The following is a 22,080-nucleotide window of genomic DNA, read 5'->3' on the forward strand; positions in this document are numbered from 1 at the left end:
GCCCTTCTGTGGCGGATGGAATGCATCCGACTCATGTTGAAGATGTTAAATAAACATGTTAAGTGCATATATATTCCCTTTTTTCTTGAGTCTGTTTGCTCATGCAAAATTAAATGTCATTAATATAGATTAAAAATAAATTATATTTAATCGTGATTAATCGAAATTAATCCACAGCAACCCTGTGATTAATCTGATTAAAAATTTTAATTGTTTGACAGCACACACACACACACATATATATATATATATATATATATATATATATATATATATATATATATAGGTACATTTTAAACATCTCCTGTCTATGGGAAGCTGGTGTTTCCTGCTCTTATCCTGAATAATGAAGACTTTTCATAGCAGTACATTGCACTAAAAGTTATGCAAGAGCATAACGGAGTCGCAGAGACCAGCTTTTTGGAGATGTGCTTTCCTTCTGGGGCGGCCGCAGTTGCAACATTAGTAGACTTTGGTCCCCAGTATGACTTTCTCAGCTGTTTACTTGACCCCTGACCTCCTCTTTCCCCTCCTGCTGGCAGTAATGTCATAACATTATATGCTGTTATCGGTGGGACCTAGTTACTGTGTCCCTCCTGCCCATGTCTCTCTGCTGGAGTTGGGTTAGTGATATGATTTTTAAGGTGTATTTTTAGCCCTTATCCATGGATCCATGGCTACACCAGCAGGATACAAAAAGATGTGGAATTTAGTACATAAATGGTCTATAACTGAATCGAGAACGGAAGGGAAACAATGTGCGTTTGATCTCGCAGTGTTTTTGAGGGAAACAAAAGCACCTTCAAGGTAAAAAAGCTCCCAGAAAACGACACAGCTGTATATAAAAAATATCCTTGACTCCTTGGAGAATGTGTCCGACCACAATAGGATTAGCTTTTTTCAGACCATTCAAAAAGTTCAACAGGAAACACAGCACATGAAAGCATATTCTGTTAAGGGTAAGTCCAATGTCTACAGCCTATAGATTAAATCTGAGAGCAGCCAGTGACCAGATGGTGGTGTACACCCGGTACCCCACCGCCGCACCCTCAGAACTTCTCACCAGTCCCTGGTGATATGGGTATAACAGAGCAAGAGTCTCCCTGAAAAACTGACAGCTCACACTGGTCATTCCATAATTAGTACTTAATATTCAAACCTGTCCAAATAGTTTCTTTTCCTGAATGTCTAGCCCAAAAGAAACAGAAAAACAAAATTCAAAGGAACACGTAATACTGTCACTCTCAATGTTATAGTTTATAGGTTATAGGATAGTTTTTTTAATTGTTAGGCCTAATTTCCACATGGGTACTGGCATTTAATAGGGTATTTAACAGTCTATCACCATGAAACAAAAGATGGATCATTTTCAATGTCATTCATGATAGGTTAAAAAATATAGTGTACATATAGGCCTATTAAATCAGTATTAGACCATCACTGAATGCAGAAGCTCGAGGAAAGAAAGGCACTGGTTTATAGAACTTGGCACGTACATTAGCCATACAATAACCTGGGTTTATATGGCCATGTCTTTGACTCCACAGTACTCATAGTTATATGAGGTTATATTGTATACACATAAATACATTTCCTAGCACCAAAGTGATAGAAAAGTATGTGACAGAGTGTGTGTGTGTGTGAAGGGGGGGGCGGGGGGGCAGTGGTCATTCATAGGTGTCTCTACTTAGTAACACCAACTATACCCCCCACCGAAAAGGCGTGTACGTCTGATTACGAAATTTCCCTTGAGCGATCCCAGGCGTGACCTGGACTGTCGGATCATGTGACCGCCGTGGGACCAGCTCTTGGACCGGGGTATCTTGTAGAGGCCAGTAAAGACATTCAGCTGTGCGGCAGCCCGGCGGGTCCACCTGTGCCAGCACGTATTTTATCTTTACTGCTTTATTAAAACGTTTCTTTCCAACTTCAGCTACAGTGATAGCTAAGTCTGGAAAGGAGGGAATTTAATATACCGGGATTTTTTCATACCCGAAGTTTAAAGCGGAGTACAATAATATAAAAATAAAAATATTTTAATATGGAAAACACAGGATCCCGGGAAAATCGCTGGGGTAGGGCATTACATTTTCATGGAGTCTTTGAATTTACTCTGATGTTTTTGTACAGTCTATATTTTAATCTATAAACTCAGCTGTTGTAGCTAAAAAGACGCAGAAAATCCTCTACCTGCTTTGTAGGATACTTTCGTGATTTCTTCACGTCGGCAAAGTTTCTCATTTACCTCGGACATGCCCTCTCTACATGGGTAAGTAAAAATACATGGTAATGTTAAAAGTAGCGAAATGCATTGCACAATTTATTTAAAGTGAGCAAATGTTTATCTGCGGGCTTACTGTCACTGTCATAGGAGGCTGACAGCTGGCCAAAAACTTGCATCCTATCGATGCAAGTTGTCCTGTCATTTACTCGACATTCTGGATACAATAATACAAAAGATAATTAGAAGTTGTTTGAACACGTTTGCGAGGTTTTGAAATTGAAAGTGCCGTCTTGATTTGTGAATGTCATTCAGTAAAAGACTGCCAGAATAGGATAATGATTAAAGGTGTGCGTGACCAGCTGTTTAAAGCCCATCAGGTTATTTATGTTTTTTTTTAATTAATGAGGATTTCCCCAATGTTTGGTAAATAAGGAGGTTTTCCAGTTTCCTCATGAGGTGGCTAGGTCCATTAATAACACAGCCTGCAATTTAACGGGCGCCTGGGTGATCTTCAGGGGGACCGCATGTGGAACTTCGCCGTGGCTGTGTTCCTGGTCGAGCTCTACGGGAACAGCCTGCTGTTGACGGCCGTGTACGGGCTCGTTGTGGCGGGGTCGGTGCTCTTGCTCGGAGCACTAATTGGAGACTGGGTGGATAAGAACTCCAGACTGAAAGGTGTGTCTGGCCATGTGCCCAGCTACACAGTGGTTTGTGTGTGTGTGTGTGTGCGCATGCTTCCTTTCACCCATGGCCAAAATATTGAGGAGCCCTGACCTTTAAGGGTACGGGAGTAGAGGGCTTGCAATTTATAAATGTGATGTAATTTGTTGTGTAAGTCCATACCTTGCTCTGTCAGTGGCCCAGACATCCCTGATTGTCCAGAACCTCGCTGTGGTGCTGTGTGGTGTCCTCTTGATGCTGATCTTCCAATTCCAAGATCCTCTTGCAGAACTCTACAGTGGCTGGTTGCTGGTAGGCAGGGGTGCCGTAAAGGGTGGGGGGGGGGGGGTCAGTTAAGACAAGTCCAAGGGGCCCTAACAAATTTGGAACATAATTGCATTGGTATAGGTTGGGGGCCCAATATGATGTGCTTTCATGGGGCCCAGAATATCTAGCAGCATCTCTGCTGGTGGGTGTAGTGCTGCCTGTACTATGAAGTGTGCTAATGATTTCACTTGAGAAATCTGTGTTGCAGTACAGCATATACTAATGATTTCACTGATGAAATATTCCTGGTACTCTGTGAGAAAAAACAGTGCCAATTTGTAACTCTGCTTGTCACTGGGGCTGTACCCTCAAGCGTCTGCCAAATGTACCATATAGTGTAGGTAATTGTACATTTTAAGGTATAGAAATGGACTATGAGGAACATTTTTGTACCATTGGGGGTATATTAATGTTGTTTGTACCTTGGGGATGTTCCTCAGAGTCCATTTCTGTACCTTAAAAGGTGACAAGCAAAGGTACAAATCGGTACTCTTTTTTTCTGACAGTGTGGTTTGCAAGGAAGACTGCCTTAGATTAGCATTAGATTATAATCCCATTACAGTCAAAAATGCATGCTGGTGGAAACCTGTTTTATACCTCATATTGTTGAAATAGTTCTTTTGGGGAAAATATGCATGTTAAAATAAGAACTGACTATCTAACTTTTTCCAAGATGAATGTGGTATGTAAAATTAAAATTTACATGACAAATAAAGTGGATTTGGAATATGCCTATGCCTCAGGACCCAGATGGTCTCAGGGACTAATGGATTATAAAGATCAGGCAATCAGACACATTTTACTGGTGATTATTTTACCAGAAATGATAAACTTCTGGCTGTGGTGAACATGGGGGCAATACTTATATTATGTACAGAAATTAACTGTGGTAACAGCACCAGGAGATCCTCCAAGCAAACTGAAAACCAAAATAATTACCAATTTAGTAAGTAATAAAATGTTTATTGTCCTTCAAGTTGTTTGCAGTTTGCATTTTGAAATAAGCTTCCTGTTTTTCGTCATAATGTACATCCTGATTTGTGGTTATTGAATGAGGTTCCTGTTTATGGTTGTAATGTACATTCCTTAACTGTGGTTATCAAATGAGATTTTTCTTTATGGTCTTAAAGTACATCCGAATTTGTACGTCCTTATGGTGGTAATCAACGTCTCGTTTGGCAGAGGTGCACACCCTGACCTCCTCTCTCGTTACAGACGGCCTGCTACATCGTAATCATCACCGTAGCCAACATCGCCAACCTGGCCAGCACCGCCACCTCCATCGCTATCCAGCGGGACTGGGTGGTGGTGGTGGCCGGTGAGGACCGGAACAAGTTGGCAGGTGGGTCCTGCAGGTTCACATGTTCCTGTGATGGTATCACCTTTAACCTGCTGAACCTCCTCGCTCTTTATTCCTTTACTGCCCTGGTTTTAAGTGGCTGAGGGCTGCCATAAAACTCAAGTTTCCTTTGCATTGCAGAAAAACTGCAAACCACACTTCCCATCGGCTCATTTTTTATCTTGACAGAAAGATTTTCATCAGGCAAAGTCTAAGGCAGCAGGGAGGGTCATTCTGTTCAGTCCACCCTGTCTCCTGTGTGTGGTTACTGGAAACCAGGGCCAGCTTGAGACAGTTCCTGTCCGTATAAGTGTGTAATGGCAAGTTTTTCAAGGAGTGGTGTTATTTTATCTACTTTAAACCACAATGAAGGTGTAGTATTAGCTCAGCCTGAGACAACCTGAGTTTCAGAGCCTTTTGTGAAATGCGGTTTCAACCTTTCCACACCTTCTGCTGGTCTTCTCCTGTGAAATCCAGTGTGTTTGTTTCACTTTTGCTGCCTTTGTTTCCTTTTTACTGAAGCAGAAACTCTGCCAAGCTGGCTATGAGTGTGATCAGAGGGACCTGTAACCCCAGAGTCAATGGTACAGCGAGGAACCTTGCTGTGGTCTTGGTAAAGACTCTGGTACCTGAACCGGGCAGGTGTATTAATAAGTAAAACACACAGATTACTTTATCAAAGCACTAAATGCAGATGTTGCCAATAACTTCTCAGTTATAGATTGGATCAATCGGTCTTTGACAGTTGATGTCACACTCGCTATAGTCGCAGTGTATTGTGGGTCGAATCGCTATTTTGGAGGTATATAACTCAAGAGCAAGCGTTTGCGTCCGCCTTTATCCTTCGAAAGATGGGATACTCGTGCTGTGTGAAAGGCTGTCATACTAAATCACAAGGCAGAAAGGTGGACCACAACATAAGATTTTTTCGGATTCCCACTTGGAAAAGAGGATATGGACGGCAGGTAGAGGAGGTGTTAAATTATTCCATGTATTATTATTTATTATGCATTTGTAAGGCTGTGTACATGATTACAGTTAACTTCATCATATAATTACTAATAACTTAACTTGAACATAAGAACATAAGAAATTAATTGAAGTAGCCATTTGGCTGCATCCAGACGTGTTAGAATCTAATATGCCTGGACCATGTCCCCCCTTAGTCTCCTTTGTTCGAGGCTGTACAGATTTGTTTGCAACTTGATTACAAACTAGCGTACCTTTGCAGTGACGATTGTGTTGTCGCAGTACTGCGTTCGAAATGTGAACAGATCCTGTACCCAGCCATTGATGAAATGTCCGTGGGCTTCAAGAGATTTATAGTTCTTGAACTGTTCATATGTGTAAGCGCTGATACCATAGACAAGGTAGTTTGTTATATCCAGAGATGAAGTTAGAGGCAACAATGTCGCGTCGGAATTCCATTTTTTTATGTGAGATCATACGGATCTATATTGTTGATTGTTGACAATTTAGCCAAATACCGATCCCTGGCATCATTCGTAAATTTTTCTCTGTAAGGAATTTTCTCGTTTTGCTTTTTCTTCTCCATTCTTCCTAGTGTTTGCGTCCGCGAATACCTTCAAAATGGGGAATGGGGGCGTGTCTGACAGTGCAGACACGTGACTGACAAAGACCGATCTAAGTGCCTGTGTTGGGCTTATGTATGAATAATAACTGTGTTTCTGTGACATTGTGGGTCTATCCTATAATCTGTGACATTGTGGGTCCAGCCTACATTCTGTGATATCCCAGATGCGTCCTACGACCTTTGGTGTTGTGAGACTAATCTACGATCTGTGACATCATACAATCTATGACACTGGGGATCGGGCCTACAATCTGTGACATTGCAGATATAGCCTGCAATCTGTGACATCATAGGTCCACCCTACAACATGCTAGCTTACATGGACCTGCGTGGAGACTTACTGATGTACTCTGATAATGACACCTTGCTTTCATTAAATCAGGCCCATTTTCTCTGTTTTCCATAATGTTAGCATGCTGGGGTTGGGGGGGGGGGGGGGGGGGTTGGGGTTGTGGAGTGGACAGCCCTTAACCTTGGACCTAGAGGTTTCTTTCTCCTGAAGGCCAATTTATACTTCACTTTTCCACGTGCACTTTCAGTTGTGGACAAGGGGACGTGATGTAAATTTCGTCATCAGGGCTTGGCTGCAGAATACTGTGGTTGTGGTAAATATATTCTTATGTGTATCAGAAACCTTATGCAGCCATGTGTATCGACTGTACATGTGCAAGATAATTGAGTAGGTATTTCCAGTAGGTGGTAGCGTGGACTTTCACAGATAAGCAGTCATCGACAAAAGAGTAGAGGAAGAATAGCTGTTGTTGCTGTCCAGATATTACAATGATCCCCCGCCTATCGCGGAAATTACGTTCCAGATCCATCAGTGATAGGTGAAAATATGCGATATAGAAAGACCATATACGTATTTTTTTTTTTATTGTTTAAGCCTTAAAATACCCCTCCCACATGCTTCAAAGCGATAGGTGAAAATCCGCGATATACATATATAGACACACACACACATCGCAGAGAACTGTGATGCGTTTGGAAAAAATCTGCGATATAGTGCGGGTGCGACAGCTGAACCGCGATATAGCGGAGGATCACTGTATGCCGAATTGTATGGTATTTTAAAAAGAAGCACTATTCTGGCAATTTGAAATCTAAAATTTGCCAAGCAGTGGGGGGTCCTGGCTAATTTTGTTGTAAGGACAAAATACAATACTGGTATGCCTTATTACCAAGCCTTGACTAATAACAATACATCTGCTTCTCCTGCTACTTCTCCTGGTCTGGAGGAATATCACTGCTGTATGCATGCACCAACTGTGACCACCTGCATCCACAGCCAAATGTAGTATGAACACAAGCTGCTGCGCGGATGACTGTCTAAAACCTGAAAGCTCACAATAACTGACATGGAAAAGTGAAGCATGAACTAAGCTTTACTCAGGAGTTTTTGGTTCCCCTCCCCTGTTGTCTTCTGGCTTCCATTCTTTATTTCCTTCTTCCCATTTCCCTGTTTCATATACTATGTTGTATAAAGCAAATTATTTTGCATAAACTCTTGTCACGTGCCTTGTGGTGACAGAGTTGTGAAAAACACTATAAATTAAAAAAAATTAAAAATAAAGTGAATTGAATATCAATGTCATAGCCTATAAACAGTTTTAACAAAAGCAGTAGATGGTCCTTAACAAAACTGCATCCCTTATTGTGACCCAGGCACCATTAGATGGCTTTGATCAGAGCTTTTTCTGTATAAATCAGAGCGATCAGAGTGATTGTAAGTGGAGGCATGGTGCTGTGTCCCTATTGGCTCACTCAGCATTTGACTCCTCCCCTGTGGCAGACATGAACGCCACTGTGCGCATCATTGACCAGCTGACCAATATCCTGGCCCCCATGCTGGTGGGCCAGATCATGGCATTCGGCTCACATTTCATCGGCTGCGGCTTCATCTCTGGCTGGAACCTCTGCTCCATGTGCTTGGAGTACTGCCTGCTCTGGAAAGTCTTCCAGAAAACGCCAGCACTGGCAGTCAAAGCTGGACAGAAGGAGGAGTACGTGGAGCTCAGCCAGCTCAACCCCAAACAAGGTAGGAGGGTGGAGGGGCTTTAACAAGCCGAAAGCCTAAAAAGGGAAAAGGTGCCTTAGTACACCATTCTAAAAAAACATCAGTAGGGTATGTAACCTTGTGTGTACTGAGCAGTGCCGGTCAACCCACCTGGTGACATAGGTGGCCTCCTACAGTGCTGTCATCTGAGAGGGCGCCGACTTAACACATTATTTTGCCTGCAGGGGGGAGGGGGTTCGTTGGCATTTTCCAGGAAAGTGGGTCAATATTGCAGCCTCCTTTCTCCGTGGGTCTGTATTGCTGTTGACAGTGACTCTTGACTTGTGTGGTGGTTCCTTTCAGCCATGGCAGAGACAGAGAATCCATCGGAGGGCAGTCAGCTGGTGAACGGGGCAGTGGCAGGGAAGAACGATGTGGCTGCCGAGGTGTCCTTCTGCCGGAGGCTGTGGGACCCGGTCCGTACATTCCAGGCTGGCTGGGTGGCCTACTACAACCAGTCCATCTTCCTGGCTTGCTTGTCGCTGGCCTTCCTCTATATGACCGTTCTGGGTTTCGACTGCATCACCACCGGCTACGCCTACACCCAGGGCCTCAATGGCAGCATCCTCAGCCTGCTTATGGCCACCTCAGCGGTTTGTGGGATCCTCGGTACCGTGGTCTTCACCCGTGTCCGCCGGCGCTGTGGCCTGGTCCGAACGGGCTTCATCTCTGGCGTGGCCCAGCTCTCCTGCCTCCTACTCTGCGTGGCTTCCGTCTTCGCACCAGGAAGCCCCTTCGATCTCACTGTCTCACCCTTCCAGGACTTGGCCAGCCAGCTAGTTAGGGGCGCTAGTGCCCTGCCAGAAATCAGCCCCACCGTGGCGACTGTGATCACTACCAGTCTGGCCAACAGCACCACAGGAGGACATGATATGGAGGAGATGCCACAGGTGGACTCCTACCTTTCAGTTGGCCTCCTCTTTACTGGGGTCATTGCTGCTAGAGTGGGTGAGTATCAGGGAAGGAGCTTCAGCTGCTGGGTAGGGACACTGGAGACACGATTTCAAGACCTTAGGTTCTTCCTGAAGGCAGTACTTCAGTGTTTAATTACCTGAATCAATTCCTTAACTATAGCGTGAACATGATTGTTTTTCTATCGCTATCCTGAGAACTATAATAACTGCTATCCTCCATATCTGACTGGATCATTTTCCTTGTCACTTTTAGGTCTCTGGTCTTTTGACTTGACTGTGACTCAGCTAATACAGGAGAACGTGAAGGAATCTGAAAGAGGGGTCATCAATGGTGTCCAGAACTCCATGAACTACCTCCTTGACTTGCTGCACTTCATCATGGTCATTCTGGCACCAAACCCAGAAGCCTTTGGCATTCTGGTCATCATATCTGTCTCTTTTGTCGCCATGGGTCATGCTATGTACTTCTGCTTTGCCTACAGGAGCCTCAGGTCGCGCCTGTTCTTGTGTTTTTCTCCAGAACAGAAAACCGTGACTCGTGCGCCCTCGGTCTCTTCCGTTTAGATCTTCATGTTCTTTCAAGTCACTTTTCAAAGCCAAAAGTAGGACCGACCTCAGACCAGTGGTCTCATGATCATTAATGAGCAGACTCTGTGACTTGGGTTAACTAAGAACTGTATTGAAAGGCAGTGCAGACAGGACTGTGAAGGCCTTTATTACTGTGTGCCAGATTTTCATGTTCCTACATATGTTCCACGAAGCAGGCCTGGGATAATTCCCTTAAGCAGCATTAATAGCAGTGCTACTAAACTCAGTGTCCATGTAGGTGGACTTTCATTCACGTTTTTAGTGCTGATCTCTGATGATCAGGTTACAGAATGATACAAAGGTGGCATTTTCATCGTCACTAGGACATATTGCCCACATGCGTTTTCTTAACCATTATTTTTCTTCTCTGTCTTTCCATCTGGGTTCATTCCTCATGGCATTTCATTCCTGCCACACAGACCAAATTGTTCAGTCTCTGAGGTTTAACAGACCTTCAGCAATATGAGCATTTTAGGTGCCTGACCTGTATGTGAAGAATGTGGTTAAATCTTGTGTACATGCTTGTTCATCAGTGCTGTCCTGTCTGTGTTGTTATAGGCAAATCATGGTTAACTTTCCTGTAAATTGAACCAAGCTGTCATGATAAGGCTTATTTCAAAAAGAAAATATTGGTATGGGTCAATGTCATTTGAGAACAAAGTAAGTTTGCTTTCAAGAGGAGCAGGAAGCAGTGCAGTTTTTTAGAAATTATTTTGTGTAATGTGTTATTGTTAAATTGCTGTAAGACTCATACACATGGCAGTCCACATCTACAATGAAGCATAAAATTATTATTGACGATTTTTTGTGTATATATTACTGTAAAATTTTGTCACATTATATATATCTGATGTTCTTTTAAAAATTTTTTTGCCATCAGACTGTATTTTTATATAGAACAATGAAAATACCTTAATCTTACAAAGACAAGTTCAGCATGTGGTGTTTTGGGGGAATACAGTATCACCAAATGTATGTAATATGAAAACTCTAATGATGTATATGATACTTGCTGTATGGAAAACTCCAAATTAATATTTAATCAATAAAATATAATTGCTGTTTTTCCATGAATATAGCATTGTAATAAAGCATAAAATTATATTTTGAACTATTATTATATAAATAAGCTGTCCAGGCAGACCCTCAGAGAACACCATTTTGAGAAGTGTCTTTATTTCGGCTTTCATCCATGGGGTTTTTTGGGTGGGGCATTTACTGTACACAGTCAAGTCACTTTCTAAGAAGCAGATGGACTTGGTCACCTTATTGTCACACCCCAACTTCCACACTGGGGCAATAACAGCTGTGCTGTGTGGCTCAGCGGGTTAGGCATCTGTGCCTGTGTTTGTAAGGTTGCAGCCACATTTCTGCTGGGTCTTTGAGCAAGGCCCTTGTCCCCCCTCCCAGGGATGCTGGATGAATGACTGATCACCGGTTTGGTCTCACCTCTGTGTTTTTGTACGTGCGTGTGTTGGGTACCAGCCCATGGGCCAATGAACAAACTTGAGGCCTCACAAGAAAGGATCGGATGCACGTACTTTATTTTTCCTTTTAATCAGTCTTCCAAGTGCTGATGGGCCCCAAACAACCAAATGTAATAAAAAAAAAAGAAAAAGAAAAAAACCACAAAAACCAAAGTAACTTAACTATCACAAAATTCTCCTGCACTCAATTATTGGGATTAAGTCCTTCATCAGGACTGAACCAGCACCCTACCCTCTGCCTCTGATTCCTGTCTCTCTTAAAATTGACCAATTACATTTTGTAAATGTCAATCATAATAAATTCACAATGAATAGTCCACTTAATAATGCATAACTTAATACAAATTCAAAATGTCATATGGGAAATCTATTACTACTGAGCAGGCCCCCCAAACTACATTACCCAGTAGCCACCTGGGCTCGGGTCCTTTAACTAGTGACCCTGCCCTCCTGCTCTCCAGAGAATATACAGTACCCACTTCCTCAATCTCACAACCCATATTCCAGTTTGCCACCTGAAATATGCCACCAACAATAAACTATATTATGTCTATAGACATACCAAGAGTTTGAGTGCCAAACAAGTAAACAAACTTTGTTTATGTATTTGTGTGCTTGGAACAGGCAAGCCCCGTTACAGTGTGTAGAAAATGAGAGTAAGATTGGATATGCAAAAAACACTTCCAATGTACCCATACTCTTACTTTATTTCAAGTCTCACAGAAGTAATCAGAGCATAAGAAATGACCCAAATGGGTCAAGCAGAATTTCCAGGATAAAGTAATCATAAGAAGCAGGTATTTTTGCCAGGCTAGGGAAATGTAACATAGTGTTTATATTAATATATAGTATAATGTAGTGCACTGTGACAGAGTGGCATCCTGTCCAGGGTACACCCCAGCCCTGTGCTTCCTGGGAAGGGTTCCAGGCTCCATGTGACCCTTCACTGAATATGCTGTTAATGAAAGTGATATAGTAATAATAATAATAATTGGTACTTTATTTATCCCCATGGATAAAGTGCCTCCCCAAGGACAAGGTGCCCCTGGGTACATGCCCAAATCCGAATATGGTTAGTCCGGGACAGAGTGGTCTAATACTGGAACCAAAATTTTCACATGACTGCAGTTCACTACTGCTGTGCTACTGTTAAGGATACAGTGTTGGGTCAAGTTGAGCTTTTTCGTGCACAGCTGGGCCGGGAGGGTATACTCACTAGTCACAGCACTGACACGCATGGATACAGCTCTATGATCTTGTTTTCGTGATTCTCAAGTTCACAGCTTTTCTCCAGTCGCTCCACGATTCTCCCTCCCTTTTCTTACTCGTGATACATCGTTATCTTTGTGACATTGGGATATTGTGAAAAGAATCAAGGAGCTTTATTGCTGTCATGCAAGTGTGATTACTGTTAGTACAAGAACACAAAGACAGTAGCTACAGGAGGCACATGAAACACAATAGTTACATTTCAGATTCAAGGAAGGTAGGAATCAGGATATTGCACTAGGCAAAGCAGAATTGCAAAGAATATGAATGCTGCGTTACAAATGAGCCAAGTAAACAGCACTACTGTAAGTATGGACAGTAGAGTGTGACGATGGCAGGGTCGGTCAATCTTATAGGCGACATAGGCGGTCAACTTCTGAGCTGGCGCCGACTTGCCAGCCAATTTCAGTTTACCTTGGATGGGGGCACCAGTGCTGATGCTTGCCTAGGGCACCACATTGGATAGGACCAGTACTGGATGACGGTGAGCGCCCTTTGATAGCAGTTCCTGCAATGTTTCCTACCTCATCATCTGCAGTTCCTTTGTCTCTGCTTCTCCTGCTTTCAATTCATCACTTCCCCTTGCAGTTTCCCCATTCTCCATCATTTAACAAAATCTCTATGTTGCATTTTTTTGCCTTAATGACACTGTATATCAAAGCAACACTCAACACTCTCCACACTCTCCAGTGTCAGTCACAAATTGATGGCGCAGTTCCTTTTCCAGAAGTCAGAACTGCCTTGGAAGATTCCAGTATCCCCATGCTCCATTTTCTAATAGTCAGTCCAGCACTCTGCAACACATGGATGAAAAGTTGAGACCATCTGAAGATGCCCTTTGCTGATTACATCATAAATAGGGCAATAAATAATTTCAAAAGTTGATCATCAGTTTTGTTTCAGTGGGGCTTGGAGGTGATGAGTGCTGTTTTAGTAATAAGCAGGAAAGAAACTGGTCTCAAACAGGGATGGTGGGCAGGTCACCTTGTGACGTCAGCTGTGTTCTGACTGGGTTAAGCCAGGGAGTACCCATTCACAGCAATTCTCCCTATGGTGATTCTGAAACCACATTTCACTAATCATTAAAGTTCAGCAAAGTTAGTGCAGTTCTTGCACAAATCAAATCCAAGAACCTAGACAGAGAGTGAACTTTCTGAACACAAGACCCTTGACACCTTATGGGTGTGTCATATTTCCCAGCCTGATGAGAAAAGCTTTGGCCACCATCAATGAGGTGTCTCAAGGTGCAAGTGGTCAGAAGACAGGGGTGGATTGTGTAAAATGCATGTTCTATTCACCCAACTTTGTGAGGAAGTGCATGTTGGGTCAGGGCTATAACTCAGAATACACATAGTGTCATGACTGTAGGGTAGGCTTCAGAGTAAAATGAAACAGGTTTATTTGAACTAAAGGAACAGAGACTGGAAACATAACTGGACTGAGAGGGATCAAAACAGGAGGACAAAAGGAAGGGCATGACTGGGGAACATATGACTGGGAAGCACAAATATATGGGACTAACGAGGGATCTACCGAGAAGCAGCTGGGAGTGATTAACACAAGGGTTAGAAACGAGAAGAAAGACAAATGAGTAACAAGTGTGGCTTGTTAGGGTCACGCCAGGGAGGAGACTGGACGGTCATGTGGACATGGAGGGCAGGATGTTACACATAGGTTAAATGCAGGGTGTCTGTCCTTTCCCTTTGGGTGTTTTGTCACATCTTTTTAAAAGATTTGTAGATATTAAATGACAATCATTGCCCTAAACATAGTTTTGTATTATTTTGTTTAGAATATCTTATTTGATCATTTTAGAAAGGCTTATTAATATATAATTTATTTTTTATTTATTTTAGAATTTACGTTAACCCAAGATAACACTCCCAACAAGGATGCCAAATCATTTTGTACACGTATTTTTATTGCAAAATTTTATTTAACGTTCCTTTGATATTTTTCCTGCAGATGTTAATAGTGATATCATACTAAGGTGGAGAGTAACCCTCCTGCAAAAGACTTTTAGGTCCAACGCACCTGTGAGCTATTTGGAGATTAATGTAGTTATGGTGTAGTGAAGGTTATGTTTGTCTGTGGCACATCAGGTGATAGGATAGTAGGAAGGTGGGATCTGGGGTAGGAAGGGGGGGTGAGTAGGATTGCTTTTCTTTTGTACCCTGGATATAAACTAATTAATTGAACTGCTCAGTTTGCTAATTTGTTTAGTTTTAAAGTGATCCCTGACAAGGGCCTCGCCAAACATTCAGCTTTGAATCTTTTGTACATTTAAAGTGTATGTTGATGTACTTTAAGTAATGGGAAGAGAGGTTAGCCTGGTTTGGGCAGAGGATACTGAGGTTGGGGTCAGATGCCTATACTACTTTTTGTTTCACCCTCATTTATATTTGCACTGCAGTCTTTATGCGTGGTATTTGGCTGCATGTGTCTCCCTTTGCGTCAGGACAGTCATGGGTTGTAACCCTAAGTTACCACTTTTCTGTCGGTCTATTCTGCGTCCCTCGTTTTATAAAATAAAGTGAATTTATTCTTATGCTTGAGAGCAGCCCTGACATTTTATTGGATCATATCAAAGGTGGTGGCAGTAGTTTCACTACAAACTAGGCTACAGTGCATCCGTTCCATATCCTGCGCACAATAAAGGAGAATTTAGTTGTCACCGCACGATAAACTTTGTCTCATGATTCATGTTGAAATTTGGCTAATTCTGCTGATGAAGATAACAATATACAGTCTAAAATATTTGGTTCGTGGATTGTAACACTGAGTGAGTAACTACAACATTTTGCTTAGCCTAAAATCACGTTCCTGTGATTAAAAAAAAACAGACATAATTCAGGCTGTCATCAATAAAGTTGTATCGATTTGCATTCAATTACTTATAGGTATTTTTTTTCATCACTGCACTCTTGATGGTGCTCCAAAAGTACCCCCCTCGGCCCTGGGTTCCACAGACCACGTTAAAATCCATCGGTTTTACTGCCCCGACTGCCATGCCGGCCCTGCTGCTGGGATTTTTTTTTTTAACAATCATATTAAAAATCGTAAAAAGACACGCCCTGAACGTCACCAGTTCACCTGCCTGATACTCTCGCGTAGGGGAGACAACCAAGTTAAATACATATCCTGACGAGGGACTACACTGTTCCTGTGAATAGTACGCAAAAGTCCATTATCATAATCTCTGTAATTGGCAGAAACGAAATAAAATCCGCTGTTCGAAAGAACTCGCCTTGCTTGCCGAATTAGGCACATGCTTTGAGCGGAAGAGGCGTCGGGAGATGAGCGCCACCGGGTGGGGGTAGGGGCGCATCCTACACGCTTCCGAAAAGCGCAGCAAGCTCGGGCGATATTGGGAAAGCCTCAGACTTACGGGGTCGGATCCATCCAACTGATCCAACAGGTAAGGGCTTTCCCCGGAGTAATGTTCTTAAGTAAAGCCCGGGCTACATGCCATCATTTATGACCCGTTAGACGCTCCTGCAGTATAGCGCTGCACTGTCAGCTCTTCTGATTACATGTGAAATGTCAATATTTTCAGACGCTGTTTAGGGACTTGTATTAACTGTTGTGTGCCTTCCTTTATGTTTTAAGTTAATGTATACGTTTCCTTGTGGTTTCTGGAAACCTCTGTGTTTGGAATAGATCGTTTTATGAGTGTTTTATAATGCACATATTCTGAAGCAAAACATTAAACGGCCGTGTTCCGGAACAATGTATCTATGAGCAAAACAACACCAGAATCACTCTTATTAAACCAAATGTAAGTACTGTTTGAAATGGATTATATTGGGGGTCGGCGGCAATTAATTATAATTCCGTAATCTCGTTTCATTATTGTAGATGTTGAGTCGTAATCGTCCAAATGACGGGGAACATAAATGTTAATTGCCCACATGTCGAGCCGCTCACGCTGATTTCCCTGCTTCCGCAGCATGAGTCAATGGAAGCAAGTCCAGCAGCTGGAGATCAAGTTCCTGGAGCAGGTGGACTATTTCTACGATGACAACTTCCCGATGGAGATACGCCAGGTGCTAGCTGGATGGATCGAGAGTCAAGACTGGTACTGAAACGCAGTTAAAATGAGAAGTATCCAGGGCTATTCATACAGGGATCTAAGAAAAGTTAATTTTCTATTTTTTTCTTGGTCCCAAAACCTTCTGTTCGATATACTAAGAGAGGGAGAGAGATATGGTGTTTTTTAAAAACATGAACATATATACGGTAGCACGCAGCTGCTAACCTCCCCATGGTCCTCTTTGTGTTTCAATGCTTTTCAATACTATTTCCTCTGGCAGGGATACAGCCGCCAACCACGAGTCCATGGCCACCGTTCTGTTCACCAGCCTGCTGACCCAGCTGGAGAGACAGTGCTCCCAGGAGCAGAACTTCCTGCAGAGGCACAACCTGAAGAGAATCCACCAGCAGCTTCAGGTACATCTATAGGTGCCGGTGGGGGGCTGCTCAGTCACGAGGCATATAGGGGTGAGAGAGGACTGTCTGTCCTATATCTGGTGTAACATAACTATAAAATAAAACAGAAAAAGTTACCATCCACAAAATGTCTGATGATACATATTATAATATAATATCAAGTAATTAACTGAAAAACACACGTTCAATCTGTATGTTTGTGTAGGTATTTACTGTGATTTAACAGCAACAGTTTTGGGATGTGTGATGTTTGCAGATGATGATCTGATATCGAATGTACAGCTGTTTTATTTACTGAGCTCTCAGATGCTGCTTCTGGCAAATTTGACCTATTTGTGTTTGTCAGGTAATCTTGCTTAATGAGGCAAGCACATGTTTTTGTTTTCTCTTGGGGAAGTGAAAGGAAAATTGTTTGTTGTTTTTGTCTTAACCCGTCATTCCTTTTTTATGTATAAAATTACATTTCTAGAGTGAACTGATGGCTGTTGATGTGAACATAGAGAGACCACTGGACTGTTTGGTTTATTGCTAGACACACACACACCAGCCCCACTGTAAGTTATGGTGTGCTGGTGGTATTTTATACATATTTCCCCATGATACAGGGACTTTGTTGGTATGAAGATCAGCTTTGTTAGTGTGTGAAGAACCCACTGCTCACAGCACAGTATGAAGAGTAGCAAAGCGATGGTGCACATTAGCGTGATGAAGTTTTTTATGTCTCAGTTCCACAGTACCACAAATGATCCACTGAGGACTTGCAGTGAGATCTTTTCACTTTCTTTGGAAAGTGTGTTTTTGTAAATATAGGTTACTTTTAACCGTCGGAAAATGTCATGATAAGCAGCCTGGAAAGTCCAGGCCGTGTGTTTCAGCCTGGTCGTGGGGATGACTTTTAGTCACATAAACTGGTGAGTCTGATTTTGGGTGCGTGTGCAGAGGATTGTAGTGTAATGGCTTGGACCCCCCCCCCTCCCCCACCCAGGCTTAATTTCCCCCCTCCCCAACATAACATGCTTTGGCCTAGAGGCAGCGAGCAAGAGGAAGAAGGTGTGAGAGTGCTTGTTTCTGCGCATATGTCACTGTGTATTTGTGTATGCACGTGTCTGGGTATGTGTGTGTACAGCGTATGTTCCTGGTTCACTGGCGCAGTAACACCAAACAAGACGCAACTTGACAAAATGGAACGGTGTGGTTTTACATATCCGGCACAGCTCATGGGGGCTGTTTGGAGTGAGAGGTGGCTTGAGGCAGCTATCAAACCACTGCTTGCTGACATCAATGACCTTATTTTGCATTAGTTCATTATTGTTTTTTTTGCCGTTAGTCCTCTTGCTGAGTTTCACTGGGAGAACATTACAATGTAGGCTTATCTGTTTGACTCAGTGTTTTGCTTTCAGTGTATTTTCCAGAGAATATGTGGGTTCAGCAGCAGAGAGCACCGTGGAGCCGCACACTGTTTTGAATATCTTGGATTGTTCAGCTCCACATGCTACACATCACACACACTTTGTGTAGGACTCACATAGCCAAGCTGTTCTCATCCAGTGAAGGCAGCAGGATTTTCTCCTGGGAAAGTAGGGGAGCCTGTGAGTCCACAGCACTGAAATTGCTGTCTGTTAGATAGTAGGACGTATATATTTGTTTTATGAGGTGGGAGCACAGCGGCTACATTTAGCAGGTTTTGGTTTTTAAATGAACCACCCACTGATATTCGGCTCACACGCACACACCTCCATTTTAAAGAGCTGCCATCTCCTCACCACAAACGGCATCTGGTGAGCGGTGCGGATGGCAGCTTTTGCATATCATTGCGAGTCACGTTTAAACCCTAACCCTTTACCCTCAATGCAATTTCTGTATCAGCACTACAGCAACAACTGATTATTATTGCCAGATAAATTTGGCTTGTGGTGGGAAGTGGTTACTAAGATTGCATCACTGGTAGTCTTTATGCTTAAAGATCGGTGTTGCCTGGCTTTCACCAAAAAGACATCGAGTGAGACCCCGTAGGCCTCGTACTTCACTACAAACCCTGAGCTTAGCGGGACGACTGTTTTCAGCAGGTGTCACTGTATGCCCTTAAACAGGAGCTGCTTCCTGTCCCTGGCAGCATGATGGCCACACACAGGATTTCAGCAAAGAGCCGCGTCCCTGAAAGGCGCATGTTCTCATCCTCTTCAAGGCTGATTGGAAAACTACATAGTTTGATATGAGCGTATTTGTGTTGTTTGCATCCAATGCAGAACTTCACATTGCCAAGGTAAATGGTAAATGGACTGCATTTATATAGCGCTTTTCTACTCCTACGAGTACTCAAAGCGCTTTACAATACATGCCTCACATTCACCCATCCACACTCACATTCACACACCAGTGGCGAAGGCTGCCATGCAAGGCACCAACCTGCACACCGGGAGCAATTTGGGGTTCAGTGTCTTGCTCAAGGACACTTTGATGGGGTCAGGAGGAACCAGGGCTTGAACCTGCAACCCTCTGGTTGCCGAACGATAGCACTACCTCCCGCGCCACCATCTTCCGGTGTCAAAATAAATATATGGTGTTTCCATCCATCCATGCATCCCTCATGAATGCTGTGGGACTATATTTATAGTATAGTGTAGTGATGACTAGAGGAATGTCTCCATGTTTCTGTCAGGTGAAGTACAAAGCCAGTCCTCTCCAAATGGCTGCTGTCATCTCTAACTGTCTGAGAGAGGAGAGACGTATCCTGTCCACTGCTAGCATGCAGGAGCAGGTAAGGGACCCCCATGATGCCTCAGGCCCAGCTGCAGACTGCTGGGGGCACTGCCTGTTGATGCTGGCCACCGTGACCATCATTTCTGTGCTTGGCTGAGGTATAAACAGGCACTATGCACTGATACGTCCCAAGAGTTTTCAGTGACAGTGCAGGACGTGTGCATTAGTTATAAGAAGATTCAAATGTTCTGTTTTCACTTGGATGTTCCTTGAGTCCTCATCGACAGTTTTTCCTTTCTTCATAACAGGGACCCTTGGAGAAGTCAATGCAGAACTCCGTCGCATTCGAGCGACACAAGAATCTCGACAACCGTGTGGCGGTCATAAGGAGCAGCGTGCAGGTGACAATGGGAGATATACCTGGGACACGTGGTCCTGTCTGTGGTGTACTACATAGCTAAGAAACCCTTCTCCTACCTCTCACAGATGGTGGACCAGGCTGTGAAGTACCTGGAAGACATGCAGGATGATTTTGATTTCCGCTTCAAGACGCTGCAGTCTCGAGGTGGACTAACTGTGCACCTTCAGCTCTAATTGGACAGAAAGCTATCAGTCATGTTTAATTGCATGTATCTATAGATTGCTGTGTTGAGACATTTCAACCGCTGAATGAACTAGTATAAAATACCAATGTATCTATAAGTTTTTCAACTGGTTGCTCCTGTTGCCATCAGATCCAGCGGAGAGGAACAGCATCTACATGAAGCAGGAAGTGACGGCTCTCCAGGACATGCTGAATCGACTCGATTTCAAAAGAAAGGCAAGTTCTATTCAAAGCAGCATTGAGGCTGTTGTTTCAGACCCATCACTCTCTGTTACTGATGATGTCTTCTATTTACCCACGTGATTTAAGTGCATCACATATGCCATCCATCCATCCATCCATTACAAGGCCTTTGGAACATCCTTATTTGTGTTTATTTTAAATTAAAATAAACTGAGGCCTAGTTCTAGCTGTGCAGGCTTGGACCATGTTTGCTTTTCCATCAGGAGATCCTGACCAAGATGACGGATGTGATCAAGGAGATTGATGCACTGATGAGTGCGCAGCTCATGCCTGAGCTCATGGACTGGAAGCGGAGGCAGCAGATTGCCTGCATTGGGGGCCCATTGCTCACAGGCTTGGATCAGTTGCAATACTGGTATCACTCACCGCTCACCCTGCTGCATTGCCACTACAATGATTATTCCTTAGTATTAATCTTGTTTTTTTTTTTTTTTTTTTTACAAAGTCTCTTTATAGAATAAAGAAGGCTACATGTGTTAGTAAAGTATTATGACTTTACATGAACATTCTAGACCTCAGACAAATGTTCAGAGTCCTACATGAACATTCCAGAACTTCACATGAACAATCCAGATTTCAAACAAACATTCTGGTTCTTTAAATGATATTCCTACACAAATATTCCTGGCCTCAAACAAACATTCTCGGTCCTTGCATGAACATCCCAGGATTTTACGCAAACATTCCAAGACTTTACACTAACATGTAATGATTTTGTTTATACACTCACCTAAAGGATTATTAGGAACACCTGTTCAATTTCTCATTAATGCAATTATCTAATCAACCAATCACATGGCAGTTGCTTCAATGCATTTAGGGGTGTGGTCCTGGTCAAGACAATCTCCTGAACTCCAAATTGAATGTCAGAATGGGAAAGAAAGGTGATTTAAGCAATTTTGAGCGTGGCATAGTTGTTAATGCCAGACGGGAGTATTTCACAATCTGCTCATTTACTGGGATTTTCACGCACAACCATTTCTAGGGTTTACAAAGAATGGTGTGCAAAGGGAAAAACATCCAGTATGCGGCAGTCCTGTGGGCGAAAATGCCTTGTTGATGCTAGAGGTCAGAGGAGAATGGGCCGACTGATTCAAGCTGATAGAAGAGCAACTTTGACTGAAATAACCACTCGTTACAACCGAGGTATGCAGCAAAGCATTTGTGAAGCCACAACACGCACAACCTTGAGGCGGATGGGCTACAACAGCAGAAGACCCTACCGGGTACCACTCATCTCCACTACAAATAGGAAAAAGAGGCTACAATTTGCACGAGCTCACCAAAATTGGACAGTTGAAGACTGGAAAAATGTTGCCTGGTCTGATGAGTCTCGATTTCTGTTGAGACATTCAAATGGTAGAGTCAGAATTTGGCGTAAACAGAATGAGAACATGGATCCATCATGCCTTGTTACCACTGTGCAGGCTGGTGGTGGTGGTGTAATGGTGTGGGGGGATGTTTTCTTGGCACACTTTAGGCCCCTTAGTGCCAATTGGGCATCGTTTAAATGCCACGGCCTGCCTGAGCATTGTTTCTGACCATGTCCATCCCTTTATGACCACCATGTACCCATCCTCTGATGGCTACTTCCAGCAGGATAATGCACCATGTCACAAAGCTCGA

The 22,080-nt window shown here is 43.1% G+C and overlaps 2 protein-coding genes across 2 annotated transcripts in view; both read left to right on the forward strand.

Moving 5' to 3' along the window:
• The first annotated feature begins 1,843 nt into the window (after window positions 1–1,843).
• LOC111842890 (solute carrier family 40 member 1-like) lies at window positions 1,844–10,791 on the forward strand. The gene is made up of 8 exons (XM_023809972.2): window positions 1,844–2,075; window positions 2,202–2,269; window positions 2,740–2,899; window positions 3,081–3,196; window positions 4,427–4,553; window positions 7,937–8,182; window positions 8,504–9,148; window positions 9,368–10,791. The coding sequence occupies exons 1-8, from the start codon at window positions 2,042–2,044 to the stop codon at window positions 9,676–9,678; spliced, it is 1,707 nt and encodes a 568-aa protein (XP_023665740.1). The 5' UTR covers window positions 1,844–2,041; the 3' UTR covers window positions 9,679–10,791.
• A 4,758-nt stretch (window positions 10,792–15,549) lies between these two features.
• Window positions 15,550–22,080, forward strand: part of LOC111842925 (uncharacterized) — a 28,610-nt gene continuing 22,079 nt past the window's right edge. Inside the window, exons 1-8 of the mRNA XM_072705085.1 lie at window positions 15,550–15,876; window positions 16,408–16,536; window positions 16,772–16,907; window positions 19,567–19,665; window positions 19,916–20,008; window positions 20,094–20,172; window positions 20,342–20,427; window positions 20,658–20,809. Coding sequence (XP_072561186.1) covers window positions 16,409–16,536; window positions 16,772–16,907; window positions 19,567–19,665; window positions 19,916–20,008; window positions 20,094–20,172; window positions 20,342–20,427; window positions 20,658–20,809 — 773 coding nt within the window. The 5' untranslated portion in view covers window positions 15,550–15,876; window position 16,408. The remainder of the gene's footprint in view (window positions 15,877–16,407; window positions 16,537–16,771; window positions 16,908–19,566; window positions 19,666–19,915; window positions 20,009–20,093; window positions 20,173–20,341; window positions 20,428–20,657; window positions 20,810–22,080) is intronic.

This window comes from Paramormyrops kingsleyae, chromosome 1 (genome assembly GCF_048594095.1).
Source record: "Paramormyrops kingsleyae isolate MSU_618 chromosome 1, PKINGS_0.4, whole genome shotgun sequence".
Taxonomy (NCBI): domain Eukaryota; kingdom Metazoa; phylum Chordata; class Actinopteri; order Osteoglossiformes; family Mormyridae; genus Paramormyrops; species Paramormyrops kingsleyae.